General features: G+C 44.8%; 1 protein-coding gene across 1 annotated transcript in view; it reads left to right on the top strand.

Annotated features, from left to right (window-relative positions):
- Positions 1–17,371, top strand: part of LOC311223903 (calcium/calmodulin-dependent protein kinase type II subunit beta) — a gene marked incomplete at its 5' end in the record, with an annotated part of 319,894 nt that overhangs the window by 37,800 nt on the left and 264,723 nt on the right. The window contains one exon of the mRNA XM_084308666.1: positions 8,322–8,416. Coding sequence (XP_084164792.1) covers positions 8,322–8,416 — 95 coding nt within the window. The remainder of the gene's footprint in view (positions 1–8,321; positions 8,417–17,371) is intronic.

Here is a 17,371-nt window from a genome sequence, read left to right as displayed (position 1 = left end):
TCATCAAGGCTCAACTTGGCCCTATATTTTGTTTTCAGAGCTGTCATGGATGAAAAGCCAGCTTCACACAGATATGTGGGGCTGAATGGTATCAACACCTTAACTGCAGCATCATGAGATACTTGGTACTCAGCACCACACTCTGAAACTAGCTCTCCAGGTGGTATCAGATGAGATTTCAATGAGTTCTTCCAAGAGTTTGGATGGAGATGTGTCAGGAAGCTTTGTCTCAATGTTGTCTGTAAAGTTTTTTTTTTATCCAGAGTAACTTGGTGATCCTTTTCTGTGTTTTATTAAATAATGATTTTCAGATTTTTAGAAATGGTCAAACGTATCCAAATATGGTATTTTCATGGAAAACAGTGCAGCTGCAACAGATAGCACTTTAGGGATAATTTTCTGTAATCCAAAAATAATATGGATTCACTATAAAGTGCCTGTTCACTATAAAGTGCCACGTTTTGATATATTGAGCTTTAAACTTTAAGTACATTTTTTGGAACACGCAATCTAAAACACCTTCCTCTCCCAAACCGTTCCTGCAATTGTTTTATGTTGCATGATGATCATGGATACATTTATTATGTATTGTATTTTTTATGTTTAAATATCAACATAATCTGTCTGTCCACCCTCAGTACATTTACTATCAATATAATATAGTAGTCTGACTTCATCATCTTTTCAAACGCACACACATAGAGGAAGAATGCCCCCCCCCCCTCCTTCCCAGTTCTCCTTCCAACTAGTCCCCACCCTGCTGTTCTCTGTCGCTCTGAACAGGGCTTTTAGCTTGTTGTAGCTTATGCTAACGGGACATTAATTCCGGTCTTAAACACAACGTGGTCATAAAGGAATGGCAAGGATTGCAAAGCATGTTATATGCATTTGACCCGTTGCGGAATAAAACAGCAGGGATTTGTTTTGGGTCGCAAAAACACTACCCTTTTGCTGTGTTTCAATGTCCGCGTTCCAGATCCAGACGCTACTACTGCTGAGCTGAGAGACGCTACTCTGCTCACTGCTCAGCCTGCTGTGTGGAGATGCATCCTATTGGCTGTGTGCTGGAGCGGATATGAGTCACGACACCACGGATTTTCAAAATAAGAGTATCATAATGACCTTAATGTTGCTAGCTTTCGGAGCCTAGTTATTATAGCTGGAGCTGCGCGTGGGCATAAATGAGACCCGCTATAGGATTTTCAAAATAAGACTGTTGTCATTCTATATTTTTAAAGAACATTGCCAGGCATCTCGCGGAACCCCAGGCAGCTCTCCGCGGAACCCCTGTGTGCCGCGGAACCCCTGTTGAGAACCGCTGATCTACACGAATCCTGCCGTCTCTGCCTCTCTCATCATCATTGTCCGCATTATTGGGTTCTCTCTCCTTTCCTCACTACCCCCACTCGTAACAGAATGACGCCACCATTACAAAACCCAGCGGACAGATTAAGGGGAACGATGAGTATCTTACACAAATTAATGGAGGGGAACATGGCTAGCTACGCCCCAGCTAAATGTTTTTATTTGCTGCAGACAATTCAGTCCGTTGCGGATCAGAGTCCGGACCAGGAGGCAGAGATGAGGGTGATGGCCGACCAGGTCGGAGTCCTCATGGGGAGGTATTGTTGCTTTCCACCCTCTGACCTGCCTCGTTATCGTGGTCCTGCAGCTAAACAGTTCTCGACAGTGGGGGTAGCTCCGGTAGCTAGTTCTGCCCCGACAGCTAGCCTAGCCCCTACAGCTAGCCCAGGCCCCACGGTTAGCCTAGCCCCCGCACCTCGCAGACCTCCGAGGCCTAGCAAGGCTCGGAGGGCGAGCGGGGCTAGTACCGCTAACAAGGCCTCCACAGCTGATCCGGCCGTCGCTGCCAGCCTGGTTCCGGTCGGCGTAGTCCCGGCTGTCACTGTTCCCCCTCCGGCTTCCACGCCCAGCCCAGCCGCTACGACTGGTTCGGCTGCTACGTCGGGTCCCGTGCCCTCATCTCCGGTCCCTACGCCATGCCTCGTCGCCCCGGGCCGGTCCAGTCTCCACGCCCTGCCCAGCCTCTACGCCTGGTCCGGCTGCTACGCCGGGTTCCGGCTCCTCAACTGGTCCTGGCTCCTCGACTGGTCCTGGCACTCCGTCTGGTCCAGCCCTATGCCGTGACCGGCGCCCTGGTCCTCGCCGTGGTCTTCGCCGTGGGCTACGCTGGGTCCTACTCCGGGTGTCGGCGCCGGCGCACCTCCATTCCGGCTCTCCTGACCGGCCCTATGTCCCCGTTCCCGACCCCCCTCTCCGGGTCTCTGCACCCATCCCCACCCCCCCTCATCGGGCCTCTGTTCCCAGCTCCAGCCCTCCTCTCCGGGTCTCTGCACCCATCACCACCCCCCTCGTCGGGTCTCTGTTCCCAGCTCCAGCCCTCCTCTCCGGGTCACCTCCTTATCGTGCCAGCACGGCTGCGCCGTTTATGTCCTATTTTCGTGTAGTGTTAAGTGAACTAAAGTAAAGTCATTATCTACACGAATCCTGCCGTCTCTGCCTCTCTCATCATCATTGTCCGCATTATTGGGTTCTCTCTCCTTTCCTCACTACCCCCACTCGTAACATTGCTCTTGTGTGGACATTCGCATTTGTTTGTATTTGAACCGTGGCGAGCCTGTATCCTATCAGGTTCGTCACAACATACAGTTTGCTAGCACACACACATGGTTCACCTAGCTTAATTGAACAGTCTGATGGTCATAGCATGAAGGAACTCTTGACTTAGCTTAACTTCAATAAAGTGTCCGTTATCCATCATCTATGAGCCATCGTAATTGAAATATAGTTGTCTTGGGACCACTCAACATGAGCTTGTTACTTAGCTTAGCATTGCCACAATGAAAGTCCCAGACATGTTCAACAACCATATTGTTAGCAAACATCCTCGGTAGCCCGCACCTCTTATAGCTCTCAGCTTCTGTCCTTTTTGCGGTGGTTTAGCCATATTAGTGCGGTGGGCTTTGTCATGTTCCGGAGGGCCAGTCAACAGTTCTTTACCCAGGATTTCTTGCAGCATATCAGGAAAAAAGCTTGCTGGATGGGTTCCTTCAGTATCCTCTGGTATACCGACAATTCCCATGTTATTCCGTCTTTCACGAGACCGAACCCCGGCGAGCCTAGGTTGAATCTTGGCTAGTCGCGCTGTAACCGCTGGCCCTGCTAGCCTCTGCCACGAGTGAGACAATCTCTCCGCCATTGCCCATGGTTTCCGTGTGGAGCACCTCCACCTTCCCATCCAAGGGTTGAATGGCCGCTCCTATCTCAGCTGTTACTGCTAGGCGGTAAGTCCCAAAGTGCTTCTCGAAGAGCTCCGTGAGGAATAACTTGATAGCAGCTTGGTCTCCGGTGTGTTTGGTGGCCGAGAGTGTACCTTCTCGGCCACCGCGGATGCAGCACCATGCTTATTTGTCTGTTTGCTTGCCATGTTTGTCACAAAAATATTATACTGTCGAAATCATCAATTAAAAGAAAGAAAAATACTAGTGAGGGCATTAAAAGTGTTAGTTTGTAAAAGTTAGGGGAGCAGTTCGAATGTGCAACCACACTCCATGACACCGGCCCCGCCCTCATCAACTATGCAGTTTTTATAGTGTAACGTTTGGCTATTTAAAATTATTGAACGTACAGAGAGAGAGGGAGAGAGAGTGAGACAGGGAGAGTCTCAGCACCTCCCATTAGAGTCAGCGCCTCCCATTCCTCACTGTTGGAGCTGGAGAGCAAACAATCCCCGCAAAATCAACTCAAATGAAAAGGAAAGTAAAGTCGACCAGAGGACTGTTCTACAGTACACTACGAGAGGCTCCAGGGTTAGTTCTAACTGGTCCAGAGGACTGTTCTACACTACGAGTGGCTCCAGGGTTAGTTTAACTGGTCCAGAGGACTGTTCTACACTACAAGTGGCTCCAGCAGTGGCGGCTCTGCCACTAGGGGCGCAAGGGCGCCGCCCCCCCTTCAGGCCCTGCCTGGTTATATGAGAGTAGAACAAGAAAAAGTATCTTTTTGTTTTTTGTTTTATAGCCCTATAAATAATATAAACATGTTTAAAATGAATAATATTTACTCATTTTAAGTATGTTTGTATTTCCAATGCACAATATAACGTTATTATCTCAAATAAAAAAACACTCGTTTTCCGGAGCAGGAAGTGACATCACGTTTTTTTAATTTTTTTTAATTTTTTCGTATTTCTCGGCCCGGGCTAGACGCGATAGCGCTCTGAGTGCGCGTCACAGTTTGATCGCTGTATCCGTCACAGCCAATCAGTGCATAACGCGTTGTGCATTGAAATATGACTATTATGTTGGAATCCGGGCGCGATTTGAAGCGGTCTAGCCAGTAGCGTCAAGAATGTCTGTAGCCGCATTTCGCAGAGACGCTCTCTGATTGGCCGACGCCAGTATTTTTTTCCGTAGCAGAATTTCACAGAGACGATCTCTGATTGGCCGAATCCAATTTCTAATGTTCCAATTCTAGCTTATTCCAATTCTAGCTTATTCCTAGGTTGGTGATGCAGGCAGCTGTTTGTCTTAGAGCGTGTCGTGCCCGTGACTGCAAGTTCTTTAGACTGTTAAGCTTAGGCACTCTTTCAAAGTTGGTTAAGGTTAGAGTTTGTCTTAGAGCATGGCGATAGAACGCCAGGTAGTTTGCAGTCTGTTCGAGCGGAAATGGACAAAGGAATGAAGTACTTGTGTTGTGTGGTGCTTCTGCTAACAAGCTAACACTTGGCTAACAAGCTATATGGCGGATGCAGTCTGGACACAGTGGACAGTGGTCTGGAATTAAACATCAACAGTGGATTATACACTTTATCAAGGCAAGCCCTGGACGTGTCAACTAAACAGTGAGTCTCTCTCGCTCTCTCGCTCTCTCTCTCTCTCTCTCTCTCTCTCTCTCTCTCTCTCTCTCTCTCTCTCTCTCTCTCTCTCTCTCTCTGGTTAACGTTAACGTTTGTAAATAGTTTTTTTTTAGGAGTAGTACTGTTAGGCTACTGCTGGCCATTCATGAAGCGAGACATTGCTGATTGTTTATTTATTTTATAACACAAGACTATGACTACCAACTGCCTAGCCAGCCGTGTATCAATCTTGGATGCAATAATAACGTTACCACACTGACTGTGTCGATGGCTCATTGATTTAACTACTGCAGCTCTCTCGGATTGTTCAATATCGTCTATGTTTGAATGAATGAATGAATGAAAACTTTATTAACAGATTGCAGAATGGGTACAATACAGTACGGCTCAATACACACAATTGTTAAGGGGATGCAGACCAGAGAAAGACGTTTGTCTTGTTTACATCAGGGTCCCAGATTTTCGATTCATATCGATAGTTTAATAGCTAGCCTTGGCTCGTTTAACAATATGCAAAATATGTGTACAGCCCTGTACTCATACTGAAGTTATTCTTGGTATATAATAGGTCTGATTGTGTGTTGACATGGCATTGATCCATTGTTCTATTGAAGCACATTACCACCATCCTCTCGCTAAACAACTTGTAGACCAATAATAATAATATAATAATAATAATAGTATTGACGTGGCATTGATCCATTATTAATGCCGTGCGCCTCGGTAATAATAATAAGCCGCGTTTTTCTTCCTTCTTCCCAAGATGCACAGTTAGATATATAGATATATAGATAGATAGAGAGATAGATAGAGAGATTAGATGCAGTGTGCTTGTTTTGCAGTGAGTGCTGCAAGCAGTGGTAATAATAATCACTTCCTATATTTGGTCCGCTGAAGCCGAACCGAGACCTACGTTTTCAGGCGGACTAGAGTTCGCCTGCTTGGTCCGCGGACCGAGTTCGACGCGCATTCACACAGACCCGAAAAACCGGACTATCGAATTCTGGTCCGAAAGTCCGGACCAAACAGCCCCTGTGTGAAAGCGACCTAACTGGTCCAGAGGACTGTTCTACACTACGAGAGGCTCCAGGGTTAGTTTAACTGGTCCAGACAGAGGACTGTTCTACACTACAAGAGGCTCCAGGGTTAGTTTAACTGTTCTAACTGGTCCAGAGGACTGTTCTACACTACAAGAGGCTCCAGGGTTAGTTTAACTGGTCCAGAGGACTGTTCTACACTACGAGAGGCTCCAGGGTTAGTTTAACTGGTCCAGAGGACTGTTCTACACTACGAGAGGCTCCAGGGTTAGTTTAACTGGTCCAGACAGAGGACTGTTCTACACTACAAGAGGCTCCAGGGTTAGTTTAACTGGTCCAGACAGAGGACTGTTCTACACTACAAGAGGCTCCAGGGTTAGTTTAACTGTTCTAACTGGTCCAGAGTACTGTTCTACACTACAAGAGGCTCCAGGGTTAGTTTAACTGTTCTAACTGGTCCAGAGGACTGTTCTACACTACGAGAGGCTCCAGGGTTAGTTTAACTGGTCCAGACAGAGGACTGTTCTACACTACAAGAGGCTCCAGGGTTAGTTTAACTGGTCCAGACAGAGGACTGTTCTACACTACAAGAGGCTCCAGGGTTAGTTTAACTGTTCTAACTGGTCCAGAGTACTGTTCTACACTACAAGAGGCTCCAGGGTTATTTTAACTGGTCCAGACAGAGGACTGTTCTACACTACAAGAGGCTCCAGGGTTAGTTTAACTGTTCTAACTGGTCCAGAGGACTGTTCTACACTACAAGAGGCTCCAGGGTTATTTTAACTGGTCCAGACAGAGGACTGTTCTACACTACAAGAGGCTCCAGGGTTAGTTTAACTGTTCTAACTGGTCCAGAGTACTGTTCTACACTACAAGAGGCTCCAGGGTTAGTTTAACTGTTCTAACTGGTCCAGAGGACTGTTCTACACTACGAGAGGCTCCAGGGTTATTTTAATTGCTTCGGGGCCAGTATGGTTAGCAGCTATAGTTTAGGTTTTAGCTTTCTTTGGCGGATATACAGTAAGGCCAGTTAGTGTTGGTTTTCATAGCACGTCTCCTATGTACACAAATGCTTGTGTGGCTGTTGGTAGGACTGACTCACACACAAAACAGAGTTTTCACTGCACACAGAAACACCTGCGGCTACATTGATCTGTCTTGTCTGTCGACGTCCGTTGCTGGACAGGGCTGATGCTGTGTCCCATCTCCGCCAGATTATAGTATAGAAGTATATAATGACCTAATAACAATACACACACAGTCGTAGTAGATGCTAGCAACAGACCCTGCCTTTTAACAGAATGCATGTTGACATACTGTAAAATTACCCAAAAAACCATTCAGACAGATTTATTACCACCACTTACCTTTCGCTAAATGGGAAATCATGTCCCCAAATTCTTCCAATAATTCTTTCTCTTTCTCTCAGGCTTTCTATGTCAGGCCACTGGCTGGTGCACACCCTCTGTCTGTCCGTCTGTCTGTTTGTCCGTCTGTCTGTCTGTCTGTCTGTCTGTCTGTCTGTCTGTCTGTCTGTCTGTCTGTCTGTCTGTCTGTCTGTCTGTCTGTCTGTCTGTCTGTCTGTCTGTCTGTCTACCCCTCTCTCTGTCTGTATAACTACCTACATCTCTGTCTGTCTGTCTGTCTGTCTGTCTGTCTGTCTGTCTGTCTGTCTGTCTGTCTGTCTGTCTGTCTGTCTGTCTGTCTGTCTGTCTGTCCTAAAAAGTGGTTTATACATGACTAGCTTATAAAGGTTAGACCAAGTCTGACGAAACCACCATGCGAAGCGTTTGCTCCCACGTTTAATGTACGACTCTGTATGAAATGAAAGAAACCCTCCCGTTGTGTGTTACATTGATCTTGAACTCTGTATCCTCTACGAGCAGCCCTGCTGTGCGCACGGCACTCACTAGCTCTTATGAAGGTTAGACCTGATTCATAGAAGCCTAGATGTTTGCTTTTTGTTTCAGAGCTCGTTTTAACCCTCCATCTGACATGCCACACATTCAGAATGTGCTGCCTTGGTGTTGGGAATCTCATGGGAGCCTATTAAGCAGACAAACCCTCACGGTGTATAGTCTATTAATGTAGCTAGTAGTTCGCGTGTGACGCCAGTGACATCAGGCTTATTCTTCGCCGGACTGGGAGAAACGCTAGCTGTGCAGAAAAGGCTCTCCGGGAAAACCTGTGAGCTAGCAAAGTTGTCCCGGGTCTCTCACAGTCTCTGTTGTTCCTCAACAAATTGACTTCGAACCATGCTCTTCTTTTAGACTCAGCCCGACTTTGTCTGAAGGAAAGCGACAGTTGTGATTGGAGGATCAAGAAAAGAGGTTTGAGATGGGTCAATTGCAGGTGCATTTGGCCGATGACTGATGCTCACAATTCTTGTCTCTGTGTGTTTCCAGGGGAGCCTTTTCAGTGGTGCGCAGATGTGTCAAGCTGTGCACGGGACAGGAGTATGCCGCCAAAATAATCAACACTAAAAAGTTATCCGCAAGAGGTAAGCATGGGTACATTCGAGCCTGTTTCACCCCAGCTATTGTTCGTATGACTTCTGACAGGGATGCAGCGATAGCACCTTTTCACCGTCAGCCGATTCTGAGCATAACGTTTGAAACATCAGCCGATACTGAACACTGGTGTAATATTACTGAGCAACATAGACACTTAGTCTGGGATTGACAAAGATTATTGCCATGAAATCCATTTTCTACAGATTTCTAGCATTTGTCCATGTTTATATAGGGTAGCGAATCAATCAAATTAAATTAGAATTCTCAGATACCATACCGGTAATCTGTTTTAGCCTGGTATAATTTACATTTACATTTAGTCATTTAGCTAACGCTTTTATCCAAAGCGACTTACAAGTTCTGTACGACAAGCAGCTGATATACATTTAAGAATGAGTAATTCGCTTTTGGTTTTTAAGAAAATCTTTGTATAGTATCAGCGTCTCTAACTTCTATAGTTTAATTATTTTGAGTCTATCATGTTTAATGTCGAAATCAGTCCTCCATGCTGTAGTTTACAGGATATCGGATGAGGCAGTGAGGTAGATTAGACCAGAGCTCTCCCTTCACAGCAGAACACACCGTAATCCCTCTACAACCTCTCAAGTGAAGGGGCCCACAGTGGCCTTTCATGAACACCTGGTCCACCTTTCACACCGGCCCGCTTGTGAGTCATGGCAATCAGTATCACACACACACTGTCCTGTCCTCCCAGTAACGGTTTTAGCCAAAGTCAAGGCCAAATGCCATGGCCATGAGGTCCCCCCACCCTCTCAAACTCCACCCCCACCGTCTCCCTCGGCTCCACAATGGCCGCCAGCGTGCTTTTCACGCCTCCAGTTGCCCAGTGTAAATCTCTCGCTGCCTCCACCCCCTGGTAACTGGAACCCTGTAGCCGTGGCTTTGCCAGGTGGCGCCATGCTGTCACTTGACTGTCACCCCCCACACACACACACACACACACGCACACACACGCACACGCACGCACACATGTTGTTATTACTATGTAAGGACTATTAACAAAATTCCACTGACGAGTACATTCATTCCCCCAGCCCATAACCTTAAACCTTATAATTACATGCCTAATCTTCACACACACACACACACACACACACACACACACACACACACACACACACACACACACACACACACACACACACACACACACACACACACACACACACACACACACACACAGAGCCACACTTCTTGTGTGTGTAAATGTAGAGTGTGGTGAACAGGCACTAGCAGTGGGAACTGGTGGGACCTCTTGAGCTGTGCTCATCACGCCTGTCTGTTTGGCCTCGTAACATGATAACCTGTGATTTGATTGTTTCGCATCAGCTTTGGGCTCTAGCTCCAGTCGGTGCGATCACATTCTAATCCATGTAGTAGTAGTAGTAATTTTATTCAGTCATCACACACAATACAATATGCACAATCATTCCACAATCTTTGATTTGGCAGTGACTGAAAAGGTACAGACTGAAGCATAATGCTTATACATATGCCTGTCCTATATTCTTAACAAAATTAAGACTCAAACAGTATTATAAAAGAAAATAACAAAAAAAGAATTATTCACATTTTGTAATCTTCAAAAATAGCTATACAAACGATTTTCTTAAAAACCAAAAGTGAATGACTCATTCTTAAATGTATATCAGCATTGTTCCACAAGTTAACCCCAACAATAGAAATACATCTCTTTTTAATCCCTCTTAGCTTTTTGAACAGTAAATTTACAAATGTCTCTCAAATCATATTTTATTTCATGTATTGAAAAAAAAAACATTGGACACCGTCCGGGAGTAACTTTTATAATAAACCAAATCATAAAATTTCATAACATGATACTTTATAAACAGTGGATTTGTGTGGTCATAGTAACCAGCCTTTTAGTCTGTCGACCCCCTTACTTCCACACAGTAAGATATGTAAGGAAGTATAAGTGAGCAGTAAATGATGTACAAGGCTTTATAGTTTAATATATCCCTAAATGTATACAGGATTACTACTGACTTAGATATTTCCCCTTGAATATAGTTAACATGTTGTTTCCATGTTCATTTCTGATCAATAACTACCCCTAGAAATGTGATCTCAGAAACTCTTTCTATTTTTACATCAAATATTTTTTACTCGATATCCCCCTCTATTTCAACAATTGACCATCGCCTTATTAAATGAGCTAACATGAAAACCAACCTATGGCCACGAGGGAGTCATGAATAATCCCAGCCATCTGAGCGACGGGCCTCTCTCTCTACTGAGGTCAGCCATGTGCTGCCACAGCCTTAAAGGAACACGCCAACATTATGGGAAAATGCGCTTTACCATCTTCTCCAGAGCCAGGCGATAAGAAGATACAGCAGATACCAATTTCCTCTCCGAGTGCGTTCAGTAGAAAGCTATCCGGCTGCAAGCTTGCCTAGCTTAGCGCAAATGAATGGAAGCGGATACGGATCAGCTAGCCTAGCTGTTGGCCAAAAAACACAGAGTTTTAAGCTATAGGCTAGTGGTCCGTATCTGATGCCATTCATTTGTGCTAAGCTAGGTTAGCTTGCATAGCCTTCTACTGAACGCACAGAGAGGAAATTGGTATATATAATTTCCCATAATGTTGGCATTAACCTCGCCCCAATAATGCTCTTGATCCTTTCTCAGCACAATCCATGCTGTTCCTCTAGGTCTGGCTAGTGATGCTGGGTAGTTTTAGCCACAAACAAATGCAAAGTCAAAGGGGTTGAGCTCCTGTCTGTACAAGCTGACCATCATCAACATCATCATCGGTGAGTAAGAAATAGGGCCAGGGTTCCAAAAATGTGAACTATACTTTCGAGACCCGAGAGAAGCTACTAACCACAACACAAGCCACCAGGATCCCAAATAAGCACTCTATGGAGTAACAGGACACTGCTCATTGACTGCATTGTGTTTCTTTGCACAACCATCCATTTGCACATCTATTGATTTGCTTTTTATTTTGCTCATCTATTTGCATTGTAAATTGTATTACTGATTTTTGATTTTAGATTCTATTGCTTAAAGGTGACATGCATTATAAATGTCATTTTTCAGTCTCTAGCATTGTATTATAGTAATAGGAGTTAGTATCAATGTGTTTTTGTGTCTAAATACCATATTGGCGGGTTGCTCTCATTCAGCTCAGACCATTTTCTGCTAGATTTAATTAGGTCATTCTGATTAATAGGCGAGTCAATATATGGTTTAACCCCAAAAAGATTGATACAAAAGGTTTTTCAATGGATTCTGGTAGTATTGGGCGTGCTAAATAACATACTAAAAGTCGACCAAAATCGACCCCTCCGAAAGCCGTCATTTCCAAGATGGCGTCCCAGATGGCGCCGGGGCGATTAAAATGGCTATATCTCAAATTAAGAAAATGGTGCAAAGGATTTCTCAACTGATTCTGGTACCTCTGGGCATGCTCACTAACATACTAAAAATCTAGGAAAATACACCTTCCAGAAAGGCTTCATTTTCAAGATGGCGTCCAAAATTGCGGCTGGCCAAGCTTAAAATGGCTATATATATGTCAATATAAAAATTATATAAATGATTTTGTCATTTGATTCTGGTACCCCAAGTACCCCTAGACATACTTAGGAACATACTAAAGTTTTAGGGAAATACACCTTCCGAAGAGGCTTAATTTTCAAAATGGTGTCCAAAATGACGACTGGGAGCTTAGAATGCCTGTATCTCAAATGGGAAAATATCTAGCTAAATATATCTGCTAGGAATGCATCATTTGCATCATCAAAATGGCTGCCTGTAGCTTATTTTGGCTAAAATTAAAATTGGTTATTATATTCAACCTAGAAAGCTGGCTTTGGTGTTGAACACAAAATAAATGACCCACTTATTGTGGTCTTTAGGCCTACTCATCATCATCTTCAGGATCCTCTGGGAGAAACTTGTTATGTGGATTGTCACATTCATGAAGTTGACATGGTCCACAGACAGTAGTACAAGGTAGTCCATATTTTCTGCATGAGCAGCGAAGTGTCTTGCAGGCAGTGGTACAGTTACAATGAATGACCTTCAAGAGACTGTCTGGAGCAGCATTCATTGTTGACATGAGTGGGACAAATCTATTGTCCTGCAGGTTCCAGCCCCAGTCTAGAGCATCTATACCATCATCTGTTCCCATCCAGACCATGACCTGGTAGTATGCTCTACGACAGTGGAATTTGGTAGCAGATTCAGTTGGTGGTAGACGTTCAGGCGTTACCGTTGATGAAGCTGAGACAAACTTCTTGCTGAAAATGTTATATCTCATTTTTGCAAGCGAATCTGTGCACTTTCCACCAAAAAAGACAGCCATTGCTTGGCACCCAAGGTCATCGATCACATCTGTTGTCTGGTTTGGTACAGTGAATGCATTGGCACAAGCCTGAAGGACAGGATCCCCTTTTACAAGTTTTTGGAATGCTGTCTTTTTCAAATGGTTTATGGCGTACACTTTAAAACTGCCATCAGCTTTCGACTTGTCTGATCTGAAATAAAGGCCCTTGCTATCTCTCTGTGCATAGTAAAGAAGTAAGACGAGGAGATCAGTATCTTCTCCAATCAGCGTCGTGGTGTGAAGAAGAGATGATCCCACTGCGGCCCTTACTATGTCTACATCAGCATCTCCAAGTGAATTGACCACAGTGCAATCCCGTTCTTTCAGTTCATCACTTATCATGTGGATCAGTTTCTGTTTATTCAGATCTCTTGACAGGAACTCCTCCTTCTTACCCGAGAACTCTGTCTCAGCAGTGAAGTTGACAATGGGATGAATATTGTTTCCTCTTCTTTGATGTGTGTTGTCTTTAATGGATGGCCCATCCTCATAGCCATCAAACACAATGGTTGTAGCTGAGCCATAATGTTGGATGGTGAAGTCTGCATATGACTGTGCAATTTTACCATAGCTTTGTCCGTGCTTCCATTGTATTCGGTGAAGGAGTGAACCACCACCAAGAACATAATGCTCCGTTTCTGGTACAGAATCTAGGATTGCATCACTTGCATGATCACAGATCGCGTGCGCTAGTTGTGGTTTATCAGCTTTGCGGAAGACGTTTCCGGCTTCAAAGAGGGCAGGAGGGAAAGGACTGAGTTCGTAACGCATAACCTCCTCCAATGACAGCTCTCCAGTTTGGGAGACAATAAGGAAACGTTGAAAAAGAAGTGCAGAATCAATGATTCGATCAGGAGCAACCTTGATAGACGATTTTTGTCCAAGGGTTATGGCTTTATCCTTTCTACTAAATGAAAATGTGAATGCCGGCTGTCCGATCATTTTGTGCATGATGTTGCGTCCAACAGAGTCATAATCATGCACGTTCACTCCATCCTCAGCGACAACACCTGTAACAACATTCCTTAAAGAAGAGTCTGGAGAGAAAGGTGAACATATAGCAAGTTTTGAAGTGATCTTCTCCAGGTCAGCAGCATCCCTTTTCATCCTTGCCTCTGTTGAATCCTTGTGCTGTTCTGATGTTGTGTATGTCTGGTTTGAGAACTCCTGCATTGCGGTGTTATACTCTGATGTTATGCCCTTTGACATTGTCCAAAGGGATCTCTGATTGTCGGTCATTCCACTTCCATGTGTCATCCCTCCTGTAGTCTTCAATGACCTCATCAATGTTGTTTCGATTACAAGATCTGAGCTGAGGCCTGCCCATGATTGGCTGCTGCGACGGATAACATGAAAACCCTTTTCAAATTGTCTGAAGACATCTGGGTGGTTGATGTGAAGCTGACTCATCTCTTGGACATAAAAGTGTGCCGATTTCAAGTAATTGTAATGCCCAGCCGCAGCGAATATCGGCATGCATTCAGAAACAGCGCGTAGGTGCAAAAGCCAGGAACCTGTGCGATCTGCTGTTATCAGTGACCTAGCAACTTCTAACATGTGTTGGTAATTTAGCCACAACTGACTAGTTTTGGATCTAGCGCACAGTTCCATCTTCCTTTTTCCCAGCTCTTCATTTATTGTAATGAGGGTCTCTGATGTGAACACTGTTTCCAATGGCATTTCACCCTTAACTATTGAGGTATACATTGCTTCAGACTGTTCAACCATTGCTGCAAATTCATGACTATCATCTACCATTTCTGATATTATCATGCGGTTAAGACATTTGTCAACCAGAAGATGGCCACGGAATGCTCTCTGAACTGATTTGCCTGTCATCATATGGGCTACGGAGTTCTCCCCATAGACTACCCCTAGAATGTCCTTAAGTCCTGTACCGTCCATCAGTGTACCAATTGCTCCAAGCAAATTCATAAATGTGTGAAATCCTCCTAGGAGCAGGACAAAGGACTTGAGGTGACTGCACTGTGGTGAATCTAGGATTATCTCTGCTGCTTTCCAATATAGGGGTTGGTCAAATGTAACTACTGGGGCAAGGTGGTGTTTGGATGCCAGACCACAAATGAACTCCAGTGTTGACAGAATGCATGTTTTGTCTCCGGAGTACATGTCTATCATTGGTAAGTATCTCACTGAAGACTGCCCTGGATGTTCATCTCCCTTATGAATAATGTGCATAATCCCCTGCCAACCAGGTGCAGGCTGTTTGAAATTGAACGATAACTCCCAAAGCAGATCAACCATCTTGTTACATTCTGCGAGTCTTGGAAGTTCTTTAAATGTGGTGTCTCTGCAAAAGTGTTTGGCAAAGTGATAATCTATTATCACAACTTTTAACCTCTGCACAAGATTCAGTTCATTAATTCTGAACCTCGGAATCCTTTGGTCTGTCTTCTGTCCTGGTGTCAAGGCAGCTATCATGCCCATCCCATGAAATGTCCCTTTCCCATCAATTGTTAGAATATTATGATCTACATTGTCTGCAGCAAATAAGACGGTTGTGTTCAACACATCAATATCCTTACCAAGCATGTTTGGTGCAGTACAATTTGCAGCATTAATTTCAAACCTCTGCAGTTCAGAATAGGAAGAGCAGAATCCCATCTTATTCAGCATATCTACAATGAACCGAGACCGGTTTAAGTGGTGCATTTGCACTGCTAGGCCAATTTGCAAAGGGGCAAGGACAGCTCGTGGTCGGACTGCCTGTATGATTGCGTGGCCAATACTAGCAATTTTCTGCTCTGTCTCTTTACCGACAAACAAAGCTTTTAACACAATGTGGAGTGATTGTGGAATATAATCAAGGGCATTCTGTAGTTTTAGTGTCTCTGTAGTCGGGTACTCATTAACAGGTGGAACATTAGTCATTATGTCACTTTTTATGAGTTTTGCAGCTGTTTCAAGTAAGTGTCTCTTCTCAGACTCTTCATCACTGTTTTGTTTTGTGTTGTTATAGTAGGATCTGAGTGTCTGATGTTTTCTCTCTTATTGTAACAATACAATCCAAGCCATCTCCTTCTGCAATAAATATGCTATTTGCATATCGTTGCATCATTTTAAGCTCCTGGGCGCCAGTTTGGACGCCATCTTGAAAATGATGCCTTTCCGGAAGGTGTATTTTCCTAGATTTTTAGTATGTTCACAAGCATGTCTAGAGGTACCAGAATCAAGTGAAAAATCATAGTTATATATTTTTTTCTATTGAGATATATAGCCATTTTAAGCTTGGTCTGCCGCCATTTTGGACGCCATCTTGAAAATTAAGCCTTTCTGGAAGGTGTATTTTCCTAGATTTTTAGTATGTTAGTGAACATGCCCAAAGGTACCAGAATCAGTTGAGAAATCCTTTGCACCATATTCTCAATTTGAGATATAGCCATTTTAATATCTCCACCGCCATCTGGGACGCCATCTTGGAAAGGGCGGCTTTCGGGGGGGTCGATTTTGGTCGACTTTTAGTATGTTATTTAGCACGCCCAATACTATCGGAATCCATCGAAAAACCTTTTGTATCAATTTTCTTTGGGTTAAGTGCTTTTTTTTCATAGATTGACTCGCCTATAAAGGCATATGTTGACGTCAGCGGGCGCTGGGTAAGCGGACAGTGATCCGATTGGCTCTGTCAACAGGGTTTGACAGAGCGAGCGAGAGAGAGAGAGAGAGAGAGAGAGAGAGAGAGAGACCACCGTGCAAACACTCCGCGCGCAGGTACCTTTTATTGAGTTGTATTGCTTATTGAGTTTATTGAGTTTTATTGAAGGGTTTTCTTCAATTCAAGGCAGGGTTGAAACCTGTCTTGCTCGGGGCAGGGTTGAAGGTTGAAACCTGTCTCGCTCTGGGCAGGGTTGAAGGTTGAAACCTGTCTTGCTCGGGGCAGGGTTGAAGGTTGAAACCTGTCTTGCTCGGGGCAGGGTTGAAGGTTGAAACCTGTCTCGCTCTGGGCAGGGTTGAAGGTTGAAACCTGTCTTGCTCGGGGCAGAGTTGAAGGTTGAAACCTGTCTTGCTCGGGGCAGGGTTGAAGGTTGAAACCTGTCTCGCTCTGGGCAGGGTTGAAGATTGAAACCTGTCTTGCTCGGGGCAGGGTTGAAGGTTGAAACCTGTCTCGCTCTGGGCAGGGTTGAAGATTGAAACCTGTCTTGCTCGGGGCAGGGTTGAAGGTTGAAACCTGTCTTGCTCGGGGCAGGGTTGAAGGTTGAAACCTGTCTCGCTCTGGGCAGGGTTGAAGGTTGAAACCTGTCTTGCTCGGGGCAGGGTTGAAGGTTGAAACCTGTCTCGCTCAGGGCAGGGTTGAAGGTTGAAACCTGTCTCGCTCTGGGCAGGGTTGAAGGTTGAAACCTGTCTCGCTCTGGGCAGGGTTGAAGGTTGAAACCTGTCTTGCTCGGGGCAGGGTTGAAGGTTGAAACCTGTCTTGCTCAGGGCAGGGTTGAAGGTTGAAACCTGTCTCGCTCAGGGCAGGGTTGAAGGTTGAAACCTGTCTCGCTCTGGGCAGGGTTGAAGGTTGAAACCTGTCTTGCTCGGGGCAGGGTTGAAGGTTGAAACC

The sequence above is a fragment of the Notolepis coatsorum genome (genome assembly GCF_963971535.1).
Source record: "Notolepis coatsorum genome assembly, chromosome: 2".
NCBI classification, from domain to species: Eukaryota; Metazoa; Chordata; class Actinopteri; order Aulopiformes; family Paralepididae; genus Notolepis; species Notolepis coatsorum.
The sequence above is the reverse complement of the archived record's forward strand: the minus strand, read 5'-3'. Positions and strand labels throughout refer to the sequence as shown.